Below are 19855 nucleotides of genomic sequence, written 5' to 3' on the forward strand. Positions count from 1 at the left end.
GCAGTAGCATGGCAAAGCAAACATAGGAGCTTTTTCTTTTTGTGCCACAGAGCCTGTGGTGACATCTATGGAAACCTCTGCAAGAAACACTTTTAAATTGTTTTAAGTCACTGGCTGTATTAAAGAAACCAGCACCTGGCTAGAAATCATACTACAGCAAGACAAGGCTGGAACAAAAAGCAGTGACTTCCCTGGCAATTGGGGCAGTGCTGAGCTCAGGGATTCCAGCCTCTGGTGTGGAGGAGCAGCTGGAGAGAGCTGGGAAGATGGCCAGGGAGGTGCTGCTCTTGTTTTTTCATGGATTCCTATTTTATTAGAGACTTGTGGCCCACCCAGAGTGAGGATATTGCAGGCAGGGAGGGCAGGAACACCAGCTCCCTACTTTCTCTGCTCCATCATGCTGGGTGCCTTGTCAGCAGGTCACCAGGGAAGCGATGGATGGAGAGGGTTACTGGCAGAGGAGGAAAGCTGGGTGGAAATGGGCCATAATTAAAAAATTCATACAGTGTCTGTATTTGGCTTGGAAGACCTCCAGAGACCTTTTTTACTTTTTGTTTATTGCTCAGCTGGCATGGGGCAGGGGGAGATGGTCTCCAGCTGCTGAAAGGGAAGGTGATGTTTGAAGCAGCAGCAGTAAATGGTGGCTCTGGTCTGGTTTTGGCTGGGCAGCACAGGCTCTGGTTGATTTCTTGTCAGAAACACCATGGCATATTTAACAACTACAAACCCAAAACTTCCTGGTTTTGTCTGATGTTTAATTCAACCAGTGGGTCCCGATTCCTCTGTCCCCAGGGGATGTTTTTGGCTGCTGCCTTGGGACAGGGGCGATGCTTTGAGAGCATGTGCTAATGGATTTGCAACCTTTGCTGTCCCAAATTCTGTCCCCCCCTGTTGTATTGAAACGTATCCTCGTGCCGAAATCAACCGCACTGTTGAGGTTTCTCAAATGACTGCCATTGCAACCTAGATCACTGCGCTCTTTGGCCTTGGGAAAGTCACTCAGCGTCTCTGCTGTGGATTTTCTTCTCAGATGGGACTAAAAAATACAAGGCTACTTAAAGGAATTGATCGGTTTTTGTCTGTGGCTCTTTCGCAGCACGCTAACTTTTCCTGTCAGACGGGAAGCACACCTAACGTTTTTCCCGATGGGAAGGCAGGGGCAGCAGCCTGGTGCAGCCCCCGGGGGTGGGTCCCAAAGGCCAGGCTGCCTCCCCGGGGCGGCAGCGCCAGGTCCCCCGGCCCGGCCCGGCCCGGCCCGGCCCTGCCCGCCGCGGGGCGAGCGCTGCGGGGAACTGCGGCGGCGGCCCCCTCCGCCCGCTAGGGGGCGACCTGACCGCCCGCCCCGCCCTCGCGCCCCGGAAGGGCGGGAAAGGGAGCGCGCAGGCGTAGAAGGGGCGGGGAGGGCGGCTCGTGCGTGTGGCGGAGGGATGGCGTGGTGGGTGCGGGTGGGGGCTCTGTGTGAGGAGGGGGTCCCCGGGCTGGGGTTTAGGGGTGCAGGGATCTCTGTGAGGGGAAGCAAGCTCATGGGGTGTGTGTGGGGGGGTCTCTGTGAGGGGCAGCGAGCCCATGGGGTGTGGGAGATCCTCAGGCAGGGGTTTAGGGATGCAGGGATCTCTGGAGTGGCAAAGTTTATAGAGGGCAGTCCCTGGGGCAGAGTTTAGGGGTGCACTATACTCTGGGGGACATAATACTTATAGGGGCTTTGATCACATGGGGACAGGCAGTGAATGCGGGAGGAGACATGATCTTAGCTGGGACAGTGGATGCCAAAGGGTGGCAGCACCAGGGGTGCAGGCAGAGAAATACAGGGGTTGGTAGGTAGTGGCTGTTGGTGTTGGCTTGCTGCCCTCTCCCTGCACCAGATTTTACTTGCTAAGTGGTAAAAAGTCTGCTGCTGTGTTTGAGCACCTGTGGTGAGAGTAGTTTTTGCTTGCTTTTGTTTCCCCTTTAGTGCAGACATGTCAAAGCAGGTGCAGCTTATGGAGGTGCTGAAGAAAGAGGTGAGATCGCTGCTAATGCCTGCCAAAGAGGGCTTAACCCCAGACGAGCTGGAGCAGGAGTACATGGCCATGATTGGCAAACCTCTTCCTCTACGTGACCTGGGTTTCCGATCCACCTTGGAGCTGGTGGCAGATATGCCTGAAGTTGTCAGAGTCTGTCCTTACGAGAAAGGCACTTTTGTCCTGAAAGGTGAGGTTTTGTTTCTTTATGGGTGGAGTTCTTTGGGACCACATACTAGCATGAAGTGATGCTCCAGAGCAGGGATGAATTCCTGAGCTCTAGGTTGCATATCTCTGTTATTCTTTTTCACATATAGCTCTGTTTGAATTCTTGTCTTTGATGTTTCCTTTTGCATTTTGATCTGCCTTTTCATGCTTTTGTACTCTTCTTGGAAAATCATATAGGCTTCTAGTTATCTTCGTACATTTTGCATTCTCCACTTAGTTTAGAAACTGTAGTACATTTCTTATGGGTACACTAGAACTGGTAAGCTTCACTTTTGCTGTAAATGCAGACTACAGCAGGAGCCAAAACCAGGGATGGGGCCTCTTGGGGGAAGTTGTCGGTGTTTCCCCTACCTGACACCATGGGAAGTTTAGTCTGTATTGAAGAACCATTTTCATTTTCCGTTTCTTTGGGGAAGAGCTGAGGACAAAAAAATGATAACTGCAAAAAGTTGATTGGGAAGGATGAAATTTTTTTTTTTAGAGTCCCATAGTAAGACGAGAAAAAGTTGCTTAGAAGCATGGAAGAGACCTGGGCTACTCTCCAGGGAAGACCTTGCCTGGGCGGGTGGGTGCTCTATAGTGGGGATTTCCTTTGATTCTGGCTGAGAGGAGCAATGAGCTATTTAATGTTTTCCCAACAAAACTCGCAGCAGCTGGGTTTTCTGTTTTGATCCTGTGTCCAAGAATTTGACTTGCCTTCCTACCTGGATCTAGATTTATAGGAATGAGGGTGCAGATTGTTTGTTGGCTGTTAAATCTGGTTCAGTCCAAGTTGCAAAGGAGAGAAACAGTGGTTGCCATGCTGGAAATCAGCCACAATTTAGTGTGATTGCTTTTGAAGGAGACACCTTCCTCTGAAAAGGGTGGGGGAAGGGGAAAGAAAGGAAAGGAGCTTTTTGTAGAGCTTTTAATGGTTCGCTGTTTTGTAGTCTAATAGTTTATTTCTTTCTGTCGTAGCCATTGCAGATGAGACCACCAAATCGATTGCCAAACTGGTTGCCAGACAGCGGAGAAGTGCTAGGGCACGGAAGAGTTCTGCTGTGAAGGCAGATGCTGCTTCTCCATCTAAGAATCCACAGAGTTTCCCACAGAGGGGCAGGGCTCCTGTCCTGCCAGCAACAGTCAAGGATGAGCTGCAGGATCTGCTGAGTTCCTCACCACTTCTGCTCTTGGACTTTGATAAGGCCTTCTTCAGACGCTTTGGACGGGCGTTCCAATACACGCAATATGGATTTTTCTCCATGTTTGAAGTCCTCAGAAGTGTGTCTGATATCATTGCAGTTGAGCAGACAAAAGCAGGTTCCTTGCTGACCCTGAAGAAGTACCTGGCAAGTGAGATAGAGAAGGAAGAGGTGCCGCGAGGTGAGGTGCAGGAAGAGGTGCCGCGAGGTGAGGTGCAGGAAGAGGTGCCGCGAGGTGAGGTGCAGGAAGAGGTGCCGCGAGGTGAGGCGTTGTGTTATTTAACTGAAAGCACATAGCTCTTGCATCTGCTGTGGCCAAGCAACTGTGTTTCAGGTGGATATTGCTGCATTTCTAGTCACTGTAGTAGTCCTGCTTCCCCTAGGTTTTAGCACAAAGGGGCTGTAGGGTGCGCAGAAGCAGGTGTCACAAGGGAGTTGCCTTGGTAGCAGAGAGCTTAATGGGAAGTTTTCTACAGGTTGCCACCTTTCTTTGTTGTGAGGTGAAGGAAGACATGTTTAGACCTTTCAAAATACAGACTTTCTGAATATGTGTGCAAGACTGGAATTTGTAGTTGTTCCAGGCAATAGATAACAAAACTAGAAGGATCTCAACATCTGCTCTGCAGGCTGGTAAAGCCTTTCTGATGCGCTTTTTGAGATTGAAGGTTTAGCACTAGTCTGAAAGGCACAGCTACGACATTCCACAAAAGAAAACACTAGAGACTGCAGATGTCCTCAGTGTTCCCATAACAGCTATGAGAGAAGGCAGAAAATCACATATTTTCTGCTAAATTCCTGACTTTTCTGAGAAAAAAATCATTTTAGCATCGTTCTAGCAATTGATTTAACCCTTAGCACACTTACAAGAGCAAGTGTTGTTTGGTTTGGTTTTTTTTAAAATGTATTAATAACAGTGAAGGATGTCTTTCAAGTGAATCCTCAAAAGATGAGGAAAACAGCACCAGTGTTTTCAGACTTTGATTTTTCAGATGTCTTCTCTTTCTGCTTAATATGTAACACTGCGTTAGTCCAATAAAGAATAACAACCAAATTGTTGTCTTTACAGCAGCACCTGTAGTTGAGATGCCTCCTTTGGAACCCACCTATGAGACAGAGAGCTTCCACCTTATAGCAAAAGAGAAGTCAGAGCCAGTGGAAGCACGAGCAGTACATTTGGATGATGGCCCCAAACAAGTAAATGGCTGGATGAGTGATCTGTAGCTTTACCATGTTATATTGGGGGGGGGGGACGACACACGGACGGGGAGGGGAGCGTGGTACTCTTCTTACTGCTTTTGTTTCTGTTGAGTTTCTGTTGTTGGTGCTGCTTCTAAAAATTCTTGTACCTGTTCTAGATGAGTGTGGAGGTGACCAGACTCATACTGACCTGGTAAATAGCTTTATATGCTGTCCAGGCTAGGTTTTTTTCTTGTCTCTTTTGGGTCTTGAGATCTATGTTGCAGATCATCTGGAGTCAGTTAAGCATGATCTCGCTCCCTGATAAAAGCGGTGATACCTTTTGGTGTACTTACTTGTAATTGGACTTTAATAACTTTGTTCTCAGATGAGCTGCGTGGAATTTCCCCTGCTGCAGTAGGCAGGGTCTAAGTGTCAAGCAGCTGTGTAACAGAGCTGAGGAATGGTCCTCAGAGATCTTGATTCCTGCTGCCTCAACTCTACTATTTGGTTGGACTTTGAAAATTTTGATTTATTTGTTTAGCATTGTATTTCTAGAAAGAGATGGAGAAGAGCAGTACAGAAGCTCTGAACTACCAAACCTGATTGGGAGATGTGTGTCCCCTCATTTTTTATTTTTTTTTTCCTTTGAACATCTTTAGGCCTTACTTTTCTCAGGAAAAATCCTCCTACTGAGAGTTATTTTGTCTGCCAAACTTGTCTTGTGGCTGTACACAACTGTATGGTTGGAGCACGTAGGTAGGGAAACGGTCCCAGAAATTGTTCCTGAATTTGATGTTTTGTGCACTGATGAACTTGGAAGCCTAGGACTATGAGTTGGACTTTGTGCAGCACTTCAGAAATCATACCATTTAGAGATTTTTGGCAGGCTGTTCTGATCCTTTAAAGAAATTGTAGTTTGGTGTGAAGTTCACAGGGAATTCCCCTAGATCAAAGAAAGTCGGCTTGTGGGAAGCATTAAAACGGGGGTGTGGTCCTGGTAATCCCAACCTCAAGTTAGATTTTTGTTCTTACGTATCACAAAGGGAACCTGTTTAAAGATACTACCAGGATAAGTCTTGGAAGACGTTTGTACAACGAGTATTCCTCATGAAACATCAAGTTTGACGTTTTGTTTTTAAAAAATCCCTAAAGGGAGGAGAGCAGGTTGGAATGTGTTACTTTGCATGTGCAACGAACACTTGTTCATCAGGATGCTGTGCGGTAGAGGGGAAATTTGCAACCCAATCCCCACCCTGCTGCAAGGTATCAAAGTGTCCAGTTGTGAGAGCCTAATAGCCTAAAGGACAAATGAGGGACGAGTCAATCTGCTTGGCCCTGAGAAGGGTAAAGTGTATAGAGCTGTTGCTCTCAGCAGCTTTTATTGACACCCGGAGGAGAAGGAAAGGTGCCATCCACATCACTGTCCAGCAGCTGCCAGTCCAGCTTAGAGCAAGGAGTTAGCCAGTCTTGCAAGCCATAGCTCTTTTAAGCCTGGTTTTACCCTGTGTTCTGTTGATTTATCTTTTTATGATTTTGTTGCTCTTTTGTAAAATATGTTTTTAAGTAAACATCTTCTGTGTCTTTCACAGAAATGTCTGTTGTCACAGCCAGCATGTGAGCTAGGTTACAAAGATCACGCGTGCCCTTAACAGTATGATACGAAGAGCATTCTGGAAGCAAACCTGTCCTTTAGAAATGCGGCTATTCACAGGCACTTCTTTGAGGAAATATATAAAATGTGAGGGGTTTTTGGAGGTGGTGGTGCTGCTGCTCAGGCAAGAACTCCCTCAGTTGCTCTTTAACTCAAAAATGTTAACTCATTGTTTAACTCAATGTTTTAGTTGACATTTTTAACTAAAAAAAAATTCAAGGGCATTAGCCCTTGCTCAGTCTGCAGAGGGAGAGACTGTCATCTGCTTCTTTAAAAAAATGGTTAAAAGAGCCAGTATTGCAAAACCCTATTGTTTGCAGCTGAATTTAGCCAGACAAGCAATGGGGTATGTGCTGGAAGGCAAATTTCCCATACATTGAATGATGTATAATGCAGTGGTAACTTGTAGCATATTCACGATGAGTAAAATTGAAATAATTTTGACATCTGATCGTTGGAGGAGTGCTGTTTGCTGGCACAAAGGCAAGCTCTTGAGGCAGTGAAAGTAAATGATGTCTGATCAAGGTTCCCATCCGCACTAGTGCTGTAGTTTAACCCGACAGGCAGTTAAACACCACTCGGCCATTCGCTCATCCTGCCACCCCAGTGGGATGGGGGGGAGAATTGGAGGAAACAAAAGTAAAATTCATGGGTTGAGGTAAAGACAGCGTAATAGGACAGAAAAGGAAGGGGAAATAATAATAATCATAAAAGAATACACAAAATAAGTGAGGCATAATGCAGCTGCTCACCACCCACTGACCAATGCCCAGCCTGCTCCCGAGCAGCAGTCCCTTCCTGGCCAACTCCCCCCATCTTATATACTGGGCATGATGCCATATGGTGTGGAATATCACTTTGGCCAGTTTAGATCAGCTATCTTGGCTGTGGCCTGTCCCAGCTTCTCGTGCACCCGGCAGAGCCTGGTAAGCTGAGAAAGTCCTGAACTAGGGCAAGCACTACTTAGCAACAACTAAAATATCAGTGTGGTATCAACATTTTTCTCACACTAAATCCAAACCACAGCACTCTACCAGCTACTAGGAAGAAATTTAACTCTATCCCAGCCAAAACCAGAACAACTAGTTCAAGCAAAATAATGTTTACAGCAGTTAAAAGAATACTGCAAAATCGTAAGCTGTGCTGACAACTCACTCGTACAGGTTTGTTTACAGTGAAAAGAGAACAGAATTTGTTGGTTTTGTTTGTTTTTATCCTTGGGGAAGTAGCTCTAGTGTGAAAGTGAGATACATTTGTGCCTTCTGTCTCTTTTGAATAATTTCCAGATACTTTCCCTGCTTCAGTCACGTACTCTTTCATGGTCATGAAACATGGAAATAGCATCTTTTGGGTGAAATCCAACAAACAGGTGTATTGTGTTTAATTTGGATTTTTGTGTGTGGGTTTATGTTTTGTTCTACTTTTTTCACAATAGCCATTCAATACTTTTGTCTAAATATGTGACATGACTTCAATTCCTCTCCTTTATTCCTTGCAAGAATATGAACAAGGTATGGTTTTTTGCACCCCTCTTTAGACTGGAGGGAAGAAAGAAAGAAAGAAGGGAGAGAGTGTGAAAATAAATGCCTCCTTCACAGTGAAAGTTTTAATCCAAGTTTGCACAATTTGTTGGGATTCTCTGTTATTTAGTAATTCACAGGTCCCCAGGAAAGCAGAACTAATTTTTTACCTTAACAGAAAGGCCAGTCATGTGTGTTCAGTGCATGATGAGACATCTGAGTGCCACCTTCCTCTTATCCCTTTGTAGCCTCACGATTTGGAGCAGTCCCTACTAGACAAGTTGATAATGACTCCAGAAATCCCCCCAGATGCTGTTCAGGACAGAAGCCTTTGCAGTTTACCACCACTGGAGAGAAGATGCTTGGTGGGAGTCTTTGTGGAATTCATTGTCTCTCCTAGCCAGTTCTACATTCACATCTGTAGCAGGGAAACATCCGATAAACTGCAGGATATGATGATTGAGATGAGGTGAGAACATGCTATGCTGATTCAGTACTACTACCCATTGTGTGTGTGTTTGTCCTGAGGGAACAGGGCACCCAGCTGTTGGCTTGATTACTTGATACAGAGATGCTGGTGCTGTACTGAAACACTTGTTTATAATGCTTACCCATTCCTTTTAACTAGCAAGCAAGAAGTACGTTTAATAACAATTCGTGATTGTTTGTCTGTGTCTTAGACAGTCTTAAACTTTAAAAGCCTGGAAAGGTTATGGAAAGGAACTTTAGGATTCCTTTGCACCTCTCTGTTGTCTGCGCTACTGTTGCTGTTGTGATCAGTTAAGGCTTTTATTTCCATATCCAACACTTATCAAAAAGTGACAGGTAATAGGGCTTTGTCATACCTACATTTGAAAGCAGAGCCCCATCGGTGGCTTTGTTTGTGTCGGTTACGTTATGCATTTGGGATTCTATTCCACCACGACAATGATACAATTGCTGTTAATTGTGTGTCAAAGTAAATGGTTGATGTCCGCGGGGCACATGTAAGTGTGATTACAGACTCTGCAGACAGATACTGTGTATATGATCCAGTACTCCAGAATCTGGATCATAAGAAGCACTGACATGTCAAGGTAATGTTAAACATTAATGACCGGAATGACTATTTAGCCTGATTAATCCCCATTAATTAACTTTTTGTTGGACCCCAAGAATATCATCCTAATGTTAAAAGTTTGGGTTTGCATTTTTTATTGTAATTTCAGTTTAAGTGTAGCAGAACAGACATGTAAAGCATCTATTAAAACAACACCTGAAAATTCACGTCATAGGGAAATTTGAGAAATCAGGTTTCTCCTGAAACCCTGTGTATTTCTCTTTGTTCATCTCCTGCATCCTACCAAGCAGTTTTTCATTATGATCTTTTGCAGACACTGTTACTCAAATAAACTTGTTTCTGATCGTTATATCATGCCTGAGTCTTCAGTACAGCCTGGACAACTTTGCTGTGTAACGGTCTCGAAATGGTGGTACCGTGTTATCATCCACCGTGTGATCAATGACCAAGAAGTAGAGGTCTTCTACCCAGATTATGGAAACCTCGAAATTGTCCGGAAGTCTTGGCTGAGATTCCTCAAGTAAGTAAATTACACTTGGGTGACAGAATCACAGAATAGTTGAGGTTGGAAGAGCCCTCTGGAGGTCATCCTGTCCGACTACCCTGGGCCATCTAGAACAGGCTGCCCAGGACCATGTCCAGATGGCTTTTGAATGTCCCCAAGGATGGAGATTCCACAACCTCTCTGGGTAACCTGTTCCAGTGCTTAGTCGCCCTCACAGTAAAAGTGCTCCTTTCCAGCCAGTCGGCCCCCAACGTGTACTGGTGCATGGTGTTGCTCCTCCCCAAGTGCAGGACACCGTTGAACTCAGTGAGGTTCCTGTCTGCCCATTTCTCTATCCTGTCAAGGTCCCTCTGGATGGCAGCATGACCCTCTGGTGTATCAGCCACTCCTCCCACTTTCATACTGTCCTCCATCATCCAGATCATTAATGAAGATGTTGAACAGTATTAGATGCAGTATGAACCCTGGGCTACACTGCTACTTCCTGGTCTCCAACTAGACCTTCTACCACAAATCACCACTCTGTGGGCCTTGCCCTTCAGCCAGTTCTTGATCTACCTCACTGCTCATCCAGCCCATACTTCATTAGCTTATCTATGAGAATCATACAGGACACAGTGTCAAAAATCTGACCGAAGTCAAAGTAAATGGATACCCACTGCTCTCCCCCTGACCTAGCAGGCTGGTCGTTTCATCATAGAACGCTGTCAGGTTGGTTAAGCATGACTTGGTGAATCTATGCTGACTACTCCCAGTTGCCTTCTTGTCCTTCATGTGCCTGGAAATGGTTCACAGGGTTAGTTGTTCCATCGCCTTCCCAGGGATCAAGGTGAGGCTGACTGGCCTGTCTTTCTTCAGAAAGGCTTCCCAGCATGCAGATTTCCTAGAAGGAATCTGGGTTTTTATTCCACTAATGGTGCCTTGCAGGCACTTCCTTGCTTACATGCTAATGCTTGAGGTGACATTAAGACCTGTTTTGCTGATCACTCCAGGCCCATTGCTCATCAACCCTGTTCATCGCTCCCTTGCGGTGACTGGGCCAAAGCCTTTCCTGTTTCTGCCTTCGTTCCTCAGTCTTTTCTCTCACCACTTTCTGTCACTTTGGGGCAAGCTCCTTAATCCTCTTTCCTGGGTTCTGTGAATGGATCTAAACATCCTCCTGAATGGATTTCAGTCCAAGTGGGATGGGTTTGCAGTGTCAGAGGTACTCGTTCTCCTCTCCAATTCAGTACCTTTCTCATATTTGCTTCTGCCCTCTCATTTGCCTCTATTCATGCCTGGCCACTGGCATGCTTTGCTTCAAAAGTCATTGCCCTCTGTCCATAACTTTGTAATCATAAGGGTTTATGATGGGAAGATGCTTGGGCAAGGGAAGGCATAAAGCACCAGTTGTTATTGGTGTTTCTGCTGTGCCCATTCTCTGGATACGGAGTGTTTTCCAAAGCTGCTGTTGGGTTTCATTCATAAGTGCAAAATCCAATACATGCCTCTCTGTTCCCAAGATGATTTTAAAATTCAGAAGAGGAGGAAGTTCTGCTCTTCTGCCTGGCTTTGCTCTGTTTTTTCTGTAATGGCTTTGTTTTGTATTGCAGATGGTGCTACTTGAAGCTCCCTGCTCAGGCCATCCCATGTTCCTTGGCGTGGGTAAAACCTGTGGAGGTATGTGTTCACGTGCAGTTTTATTTATTGACGTATGTATGAGAGCTGCCAAGTATAGGTTGGCTTTTTCACCTGATAAGGGCAAACATTTGGATTAATGCAGGTCCCACTAATGTTTACAGCAGTATTGCTGCTGTTAAGTTCAGCACAGTATCACTGTGTAAGTCTCTCTCTGCAAGTGATCACCTTTCTGCTGTCCATTTTCCTTATGAACAGAGTATTCTTGCTTATATTGTTGCAGAAACAGATAGCTACTGTTAAGCGAACGAGCAAATTTGTTTCTTTCCCTGCCAGTAGTTCTCCAGAGTCCTTCTGAAGCCTTGGTAGGTCCAGCCTTCTGTTTTAAAAATTTCTCCTGTGATGGAACTTTAAATGAATCGGTTTGATGCAATCACCATAGCCAAAGGGTTATAGAGGTCACATGAAATTGCCTCTGTGCTGGGAAACCTCTTGGTCAAGAAGCCTGAGAAATATAATCTCTGAAGAAAAGCATGTGAGCAGAGTTGCTTCTTCTGTGTTGTAAAGACAATATTTTTAAAAAGTTATTTCCTCTGGTTTTTTGAGGGTTTAAGAATCACAGTTTGCATTGTGGTGAGGCTTAGTAGCTTCTTAAAAACTTTTGATACTAGTAACATTTATAATCACACGATTGCAGGAATTAAAAAAACAAAACAACAAAAAAAACCCCAAACAACTGTATTTTATGCAATTGTGATAAAATCACTGGTGAATTCATGAATGCCATTGAGCCATCTTTGGAAGTATGTATTTAGGGAGAAAGGGCATGCCCAGTGCAGGCTTTGGGGTAGTTAGAAATAGTTCAATGCTGGGAAGCTTGTCTGCCTGACTTTCCTGTATTTGCCCCTAGGCTGACCCAGCTTAATTGCCTTTTTGACAAGTGTCCACAAGGGAAAGTCTCAGGCGGTGGATGTTGATCTGTTTATAGCAATTTTATATTCTTGTTTCTTCTTCAGGGTATGTGGTCCAATGCAGCAACTCTCCTATTCAAGAAGCTGTGTGGTTCCAAGCTACTTGTGGGCATCGTGGATGAATATGTGAATGGCATTTTGCATCTCTTCCTGTGCGACACATCCACTGAGGAGGATATCTACTTCCACTCTGTTTTGAGGGATGGGGGATGTGCTGAGGTCTGTGGAGAGAACATTCCTTCCCAGGTGAGGAGGAAGGCATGTGCTGCTAAAAGGAAGGGCAGCAAAGGGATCAGTTGGGTGCCTGGGATGGGAGGATCTTTAGCTTGAAGCAAGTAGTTTTGTGAAGAGCAAAATTGGTATTCCTTGCTTTACCATTTTGTGACTGCATCCTGCAGTGTCTAACTCTGTGGTGAGAGTTTGCTTTTTGGTTAAAGTGGAATCTGATGATACAGCAGAGATGTTCTGGTTTAGTAGAAGGAATTATTTTCATCCTGTCTTCTAACAGTGGATTAGAAGGCTTTGATTTTTTAAAAAATTGATTAGCTTGTTAGTATTGCAGATTCATCTGGAGCTGACACACATCTTGTATAAATAACATGGAAAAGTGAAATAGCTATAGATGTTCTGAGCATAAGGCCAAACTGAAAGGGAATTCAGAGGTTGTTAAGAGATATGTTTGTTACTTCCCTACCCATTGTTAATTCCAGCAAGTTTTGTGAGTCATAAGTTGAGGCTGCTGCTTCATCCAAACAATTACTGACAGCAAGTGGATTAGATTTTATTGTCTGACTTAAAATAGTGCTACACAGCGGTGGCGGCAGTTGAGTGAGGAACAGGACAGTTAAATTATTTTGGCCTTCTCTGCTCTAGGCATTAAAGATTGGTTATGCCATTAAGCTGAATCACAGAAATGGTCTTGTTTTAAAAAGTCTCTTACTTTGCCAGTGAAATGTGCAAGGTTGGACAGCCTAACCATGGTAGATTGTACATTGAGCCTTGGACAGACATAAAAGTTGGAAGCCAGTGCAGAGAGCATTTATGGTGTAGGCCCATCTATGTCATTTAACTGCATGTCTCAGCTCAGTTTCAGTAAGCACTGTGTGACTATGTAAACCCTTAGAAAGGTACCGCATGATTTTATATCTCAGCAGAAAGTCAGGCTTTACAGCCCAGAGTACTTGTATCTGTTGTTTTATTCAATAGATGCCGAACGTGTTGGCAGGATAGATCCTACGATTGTATTTTTGCATGTGTATGCCCAATTTTGGGGGGAGAGGAGCATTGCTGAGTAATTTTGTTGCTGGAGGGAGGGGAGTTGATTTTCATAGTAAGACAATTTCTGCAAGAATTTGGAGCTAACTTATGGGTGGTGTAAACCTATTAGAAATTTGCTGAATCCTTTTTATTCTTTGTGGTATTTACAACATGGTTTTTTCTTGACTGTAGTGGGGTGGGTTTTTTGTTTGTTCCTAGGGATTCAGGGAACTGAATCCTTCAGCCTTGTATGTTCAGCCCAGTGGAAAGCAGGAGAATGCTGAACTGTTGGAGCCAGACCGTTGCTTGCAGCAGGAATCCCTAGATGCAGATGGTGAAACAGCAAGCTCAAAACTGGATGGAGATGAACTGTGCGATCAGGTGGGAGTTTGACTGCAGTTAGCTCCAGGCATTGGTAGATGTGTATTATTCTAACCCCATGCAGTTTTTTGTGGAGTTTGGTTTGTGGGTTTGGGGTTTTTTTTGTTTATAAAAAGCAAGCAGAACCATAATATAAAAACAACTACATGTGGACCATAAATACATCTCCAGCTGCTTGTCCTCTGATCCCTTTGCAGACTTCAGAGAGTCTGTGTGTTCAGTGATTTCTCTAACTTCCTGTATGCACCATAATTTTCCGGTTAGAGAGAGAATAGACTCTGAGAACGCTGACCCGTACCAGATTCTTGAGATCAGTTTGGTTTAGCATTTTCATGTTTTTGTATCCCCAGGAGCCAAGAAGTGGTGTGGTTTCCACTCTCATCTCTGGAGATGTGTAGTAACTTGGGGTATCATTTAAATGTGGGAAAAGACCGGAGGAACTAGTGGTGTATTATTTGCATTGAGGGTCTTGCTCATTCTAAGCTTATCTGAAAGGAAGGAATTTGCAATCCTGATTGTGGCAGGGGGTAAGGTTGTACACAACTACAGTTTTATTAAAAAGATATCTCTAAAGGTGAGTGATATCCAGATCTGAATACTGTTTTACTCCTTTGATTTCAGAGCATGTTAAAAAGAGGAGGCCTTTGCTATTTAACAGATAGAGAAATTGATGAACAGAGGGGTTAAGCAGGTAACAAAACCCAGGTCTTGAGCGCAATCTAATGTAGTACCGTTAGAAATACCAGGAATGCTTGCCTACAGGTGACTGTCTCTACTCTTCCGTGTTATTTAAATGTAGTATTTTCATGATGCGTTTTATTACAGGGATCAAAGCACCTTTCAAGTAAATGTCAGTTGTTAAAGTGTTCAGCAGTGGGCCTGCTCCAGGGCTGTTTTTCTGACATTCCTCTGAAATAAAAGTGGAAGCTAGTGTAATGGTAATAACTCGTAAAGCAGTCATTTTACCTAGGATTTTTTTTAGCCAACGGTGTTTTTGTGCTAGAGAAACTCTCTATAAGCTGTGTATCTTGGATATTGATGGCGTTGCACTGTCAATACATTGTCTGAACTGAAGGTCTCAAACCAGCATCTTTATGTTTTTGGAAGAAATTAGTGTGACATAGACTCTGCAAATCTGAGCTTATTGTGATTTTTATGGAAAAATCTGGTTAACTATAGCAAGATCCATGTGTGTAAGTGTCAGACATAGCTGGCATTTTGGAGACTAGAGGAATGTAAATGCATTCATGTTTTCTCCTGTTTGATTTCAAGGGTCTTAGAATCCTTTTCCAGAAATTGCAGTCCTTTAGATCTCTCTTTGCATAAGACTTTAAGCGCTTTCTTCTCTGCTGTTCTGTTTAGCTGCCCAAAACTATTCCTTCTTTTCCTTGGTGCATCACTAACATGATCAACAATGTCAATTATAAAATTACTCAAAATGTTTTGAAATGGAATGAAATGTGTCTAATATGACACTTGTTACTGCTTAGCTAGCATTTTCTGAAAACTCCTCTTAAGCAATGGGGAACTCCCTTTGCATTGTCCAATCTTAGATATGCCTTGTCAGTATTAACAGCACCCTGTTGTCCCATCCCATCCCTGTCCCCGTCCCCTGACCCTTAAGTGCAAAAATGCTGGACACCGTTCTATCAGCTCTGCCACGTTAGGACACTTCTTCACGGTAAAACTTCTCAGAAGGCAGCAAACAATAATCAGAAAACATCGCTTGAATAGAACTGTACTTTCCAAGTGATAAGTTTCACTGTAGAGGAGAGAAGGTAAAAGTGGCAGTTAGTTTCTTGTTCACATTATTTCCTGTCCTTCCCGTGTTCCTTCTGTCCTTTCCAAGTAGCCCAAACCTCTCCAGATAGAAATGTTAAAACTTCTGAGCGGAATAGAAAAGCTCCTTTGCATTTCTCTCTCAGTTAACCTCTGAGTGGTGTCGTGTGATTGCCCTGTAATGTGCTCCAGTGCATCCTGCTTGCTTTTACCGACATTGGCTGTACCTTTTCCTGCTTTGTCCATCTCCTTAGCAATGGCATCTCTCTGCTGAGGAGACACAGGATGATGTGCAGCCACTTTCGGATGAAGTAAGTGTCCCAAGAACAACAGACCAAGACCCTGAACATGCACTGGAGGATACAAATGAAACTCTTGCAGAGATAATGGCAGCGGTTAAGGTACGGGCATTTTTCTCAGCTACTGCCTTTGGGAGGGGTTGTTCTTGTTTTTAGATTATTTGAATAACCTTTTGGCTTTGACATATTTTTTTTTATGGTGACTGACAGAGAAATAATGACTGGCTATTAGCATGGGCTCAGAGCTGTACGTTTCCCTCTTTGCTGTAGTTTCTGGTGTTATTGATGATACATTCATCCTCCACTGGCCTATCAAGGTATTGTGGAAACAAGACTGATGTTTTCAGCACTTTATAAATCAAACCTGGCTCTTCTTCACTCCTCTACTTCCCCTCTATTCATGGTCCTGAGGGTTACTGGGAGTAAGAGGGAGTGATTGTGGGGCTACTCTAGATCACGCAGGCCTCTCTTCCCAAGTTAGGAGAGTGAGTTTGGAGGGTTGGGTTTTGGGCTGTGATTTGAGGCATTACATGGCACTGGTGGTGTGAGTTTGCTTCTTAAATAGTGATTAATGATGAATCTAACAGGGCCTGCAGCATGGCATTTTGCAAATGCTCCGCTCTGGATTCGCTCAGGATTTGTTGAGCCACAGAGCTGGAAATTGCAAATCTGGAAATGGGAGCGTGCCTACAAGGTTTTGGACAACCACAGCTCTTTGCACATCTGGAGGTTGATAGTGGCTGAGACAAAGCCCCTTCTAGAAGGCTGAGGAGGAAAGCTGGAAGAACTGGTGACTCTAGGGGATGTTACCTGAAGGGGATGGATAGAAAGCAAGCTGGGGAAAAGGATCTTGAGGGAATAAGAGAAGAGGAAGGTTTGTGGTAGCAAGTATGGGGAGAAAGTATAATGTAATGGAGGCAGGTGGGTAGAGAGCAACAGGGTCCTTGTGAGCTGACTTAAATGCTCCCCTGCAAGTATTAAGCTACCTGAGTTTCAAAGCACAGGAATTTCCTAACTCAATCAGAGAAGTCCTGGGCACATCTTCTGTCCCTGGCTGTGATCTCTGTCACAGTCTTTATAAGAAGTGACAAGAATTCTATTAAGGAAGACTGTGGGATGAAAAATAATCCTGCCCATAGACATAAGGGGGGTGGAGTGGGGGGTGGAAAATGCATCATTCAGCTAGTTATGAGGGCAGACAGGAAGATTTCCTTTCTCTGATTCCTGCTCATCTCTTGACCTCAGTGTTTTGTGGCACTTAGAGCATCATGAAGTGATATTCCCTCCTTTCCAGTGTTTACTGCTCATGTTTTCCTTTTCAGTGGTGGTGGTCTTAATTGTGTGAATCAGGAGGAAGAGTAGATACTACCTTACTACTTGCCCCTCACAGCACTCTCTAGGATATCCTGTCTCATTTGCCTCTTCTGTAAACTGAACCGTCCCTTTTTTAATTATTTCCATCCCAGGTTTTCCAAGCGCTAACGGACGTTTCTAGTGTCCACCCTTGCACCCTGTTTCTGCTTTGCCCTGGAGTGGCAGTGACACTGCCTGTCCCCCAACAAGGATAGTGTGGGTTGCAAGAGGAGATAATAATAATCTTCTAACCTTGTTCTTTTTGTTGTCCTAACACTCTGGTTTTTGCTGCATGTTAGGCAGAGGTTTTCAGTGGGCTGGTGGTATCAGGCTGAGTAGCTAGTTAATTGGACTCAGTGATGCCTGTCATTCAAATTATTCTGGGCTGGCATCCTGTCAGCACTGAATTTCTGCTGCTTCAGGAGTGCTTCATGGTCCCCTTGTGGGGTCCAGTTTAAACTGCTTAAATCTGGGCTAATCCTATGAACACACCAGTGGGTGAAGCACCTCTGGATGGTGATTCACCCCTTCTGAAGATGGATGCCTTCCTTCTGCTGCCTTGACAACAGAAGAAGCATAGAGAGCAAGCACCTGATTTTTGAACAGCTATGGTTGGGCAAGGTGAACTGCTGCTTGTCTGTTGTTTCACTATTTTTCCCCTCCATGCTGAATTAACAAATACAAATTTGACTCTAGTCCCTAGTCATCATCCCTGGAACTTAAGTTTAATTTGTATTCTTAAGCAAAAATGCAGAGGGACTTCCTACAACTTGATTCCCACTCCCTTGCAGAAACTCCCTCTATCATTGCTATCATTTGTTCTGTGTGGGGCTGCTGTGAGATGAGCCAGCTGTTAATTTTTTGCTAAGACATGGTGATTTGTATCTTGTAATAATCTGTCACTCTTTTCAGCTTGCTGTGCAGGACAAGCTGCCCTTTGGCCAAGGTTGTGAGTAACTAGTAGTTTGTTTGGTTTTGTGTTTGTTGTTTTTTTTAATCATCCAGTTGCTGACATTCCAGTTCTTTGTGGACTTTGAGAGATAATAAAGATCAGGGCAGCTAATGAACTGAGTGTGCACTAATCACACCCTCTCCTGAGCTTTTTATATACATTTGCAGACACCTCATTCTCTTGGAGAGTCCTCAATGCCTGCTGTCTTATTCAAGTCAGTGGAAGATTTGTACACCTCCTTTATCTACTCCAAGCAACCAGCGGAAACGAACCAAGATGACTCTGATCAAATAGAAAGATTTTCCAACAAGGCCCAACTTCGTGAAGCTGTACATCCCTCTGTTCTACTTATGGCAATACCGTTTATGCCGGACAACCATAACAGTACGAATAGATTTGTCAGTAAAATTTAACACGGCAGAAAACTGAGCAGTCTGTTACTGTGCAATGAGTCTTGCAGTCGTTATTGGGTGTCCTAGGACTGGAGCTGCTTCTTTGCTAGAACAGTTGAAAATGTTGATATTCCTGCAGGATGGAGATGTGACAATAACAAATGGCTGGATGCAGTGCATCGGTTTGACCTTTGTCCAGCAAAATGGTTTTCTAAATGTTTAATGGGAACAAAGGAATTGAGGGTTATTTCTCTCTCTGGTGATTTTTCTTGTCTTTTCTAGACCTTCTGCTGCTTTCATGCAGAAGTCTCTGTTTCTCCACTCTCTACGTTAGCCTGTGTTCATTTCATACTGAGAGTCTCTCAATCTCCCAACTGTAAGGGACAAAAGCATTTTTTTTTTTAACCTTGCAAGGTCCCCGTGTGGGTGTTCGTCTTCCATCTTTCAAACGATGAAAGGATTTACAACACCCCTACAAGAGTTGCCCAGTATTGGAGGTATATTGACTTGCCAAAGACAGCACCATTTTGTGCCTCGAAACAGAGCTGTCTGCCCTCTGTCTGGAGTGGAGACCCAGTTCTCTAGACAGGAGCTACTCAATGCACAGCTGATTTCCCACCTCTGGGAAGAGGGGAGTGAGCACTGGGAGGGGAGGGAGAGAGGCTGGCTGACTGGGCTCATCAAATAGGTGTACAGTAGGAACTCTGCTTGCCATGACCTGGTAAGGGCCACGCAAAAGGGATTTCAGTCTAAACTGGAGCTCTTAGAGTTGCCAATATAGATACCATCTTTCTTTTCTGTGTCCCTCCTTACGCAGGTGAAGAGAAAATGAAGAATAAAGGCCTTCCCGGGAGCCTTGCCGTTGGCCCGTGCAGTGCTGTTGAGCTGTCTGACCAAGGGCCACCTCAGAAACTGTATGTCCCTCCTACCGCGCTGCCTGCGGTGTTGGCAGCTGCACGCTTAGCCACTTCCAGTGACTACTTCCAGTGGCTCCCCAGCCTGAGAAAGAAGGTGTGAGAAGAGGGGAGAAGCTGGAGCAGATGCCAAGGAAGGCTGCTGAGAGCAGCAAATGCCCTCTGTATGACCATGCTGTCATTTTCTTTGTTCAGAAATGTTTAATCCCTTGAAAAACTTGAAGTCTGACATATTCTCAGACGTGTCCAGTGTGCGTGACAAATGCTGCTTTTACTCCCAGGAAAATAGTTTGGTTTTGTTGTTTTGGCGTTGTACTGATTTATTGCTCTTTAATGTAATGGTTTGGGAGAACATCAATGTGTCACGTTGTGTTATATGTCCTTTAAGTTTAGGAGAGGGAAAACGGCTACCTACCCCTCCTGCCCTCAGTGCACGAGCAGTTTTGACATCGCGTGGGGAGATGTTTTTGGTTTTTAACACCATGGATGCCCTACATGCTCCTTGCTGTTAGGAGAGGTGGTTGTATCCCAGCTCAGGCCTCAGTCTGTGTTAAGTGCTGGTAACTTGCGAAAAGAAATCTCCTTCCCCAAGAAGAAGACACTCTGATTTGTTGAT

The 19855-nt window shown here is 44.4% G+C and overlaps 1 protein-coding gene across 3 annotated transcripts; it reads left to right on the top strand.

Annotated features, from left to right (window-relative positions):
- The first annotated feature begins 1900 nt into the window (after positions 1-1900).
- Positions 1901-19593, top strand: TDRD5 (tudor domain containing 5). 3 transcript variants are annotated; one of them, XM_064454489.1, is made up of 11 exons: positions 1901-2190; positions 3186-3671; positions 4476-4603; positions 8008-8228; positions 9133-9339; positions 10917-10983; positions 11958-12158; positions 13389-13550; positions 15584-15730; positions 18101-18317; positions 19143-19593. In XM_064454489.1, the coding sequence occupies exons 1-11, from the start codon at positions 1959-1961 to the stop codon at positions 19340-19342; spliced, it is 2268 nt and encodes a 755-aa protein (XP_064310559.1). In that variant the 5' UTR covers positions 1901-1958; the 3' UTR covers positions 19343-19593. The 3 variants fall into 3 exon arrangements, with proteins under 3 accessions (XP_064310559.1, XP_064310560.1, XP_064310561.1); XM_064454490.1 differs by having other exon boundaries at positions 4479-4603; XM_064454491.1 differs by having other exon boundaries at positions 3186-3617.
- Positions 19594-19855: the final 262 nt, after the last annotated feature.

Source organism: Phalacrocorax carbo, chromosome 6 (genome assembly GCF_963921805.1).
Source record: "Phalacrocorax carbo chromosome 6, bPhaCar2.1, whole genome shotgun sequence".
NCBI lineage: Eukaryota > Metazoa > Chordata > Aves > Suliformes > Phalacrocoracidae > Phalacrocorax > Phalacrocorax carbo.

Excerpts from the sequence above, each read along its gene's own strand:
- TDRD5 (XM_064454489.1), top strand. The coding sequence starts at position 1,959 with ATGTCAAAGCAGGTGCAGCTTATGGAGGTGCTGAAGAAAGAGGTGAGA. Across the intron at positions 8,229-9,132 it reads GATATGATGATTGAGATGAG|ACACTGTTACTCAAATAAAC; the intron begins GTGAGAACATGC and ends GATCTTTTGCAG. Across the intron at positions 15,731-18,100 it reads AGATAATGGCAGCGGTTAAG|ACACCTCATTCTCTTGGAGA; the intron begins GTACGGGCATTT and ends ATACATTTGCAG.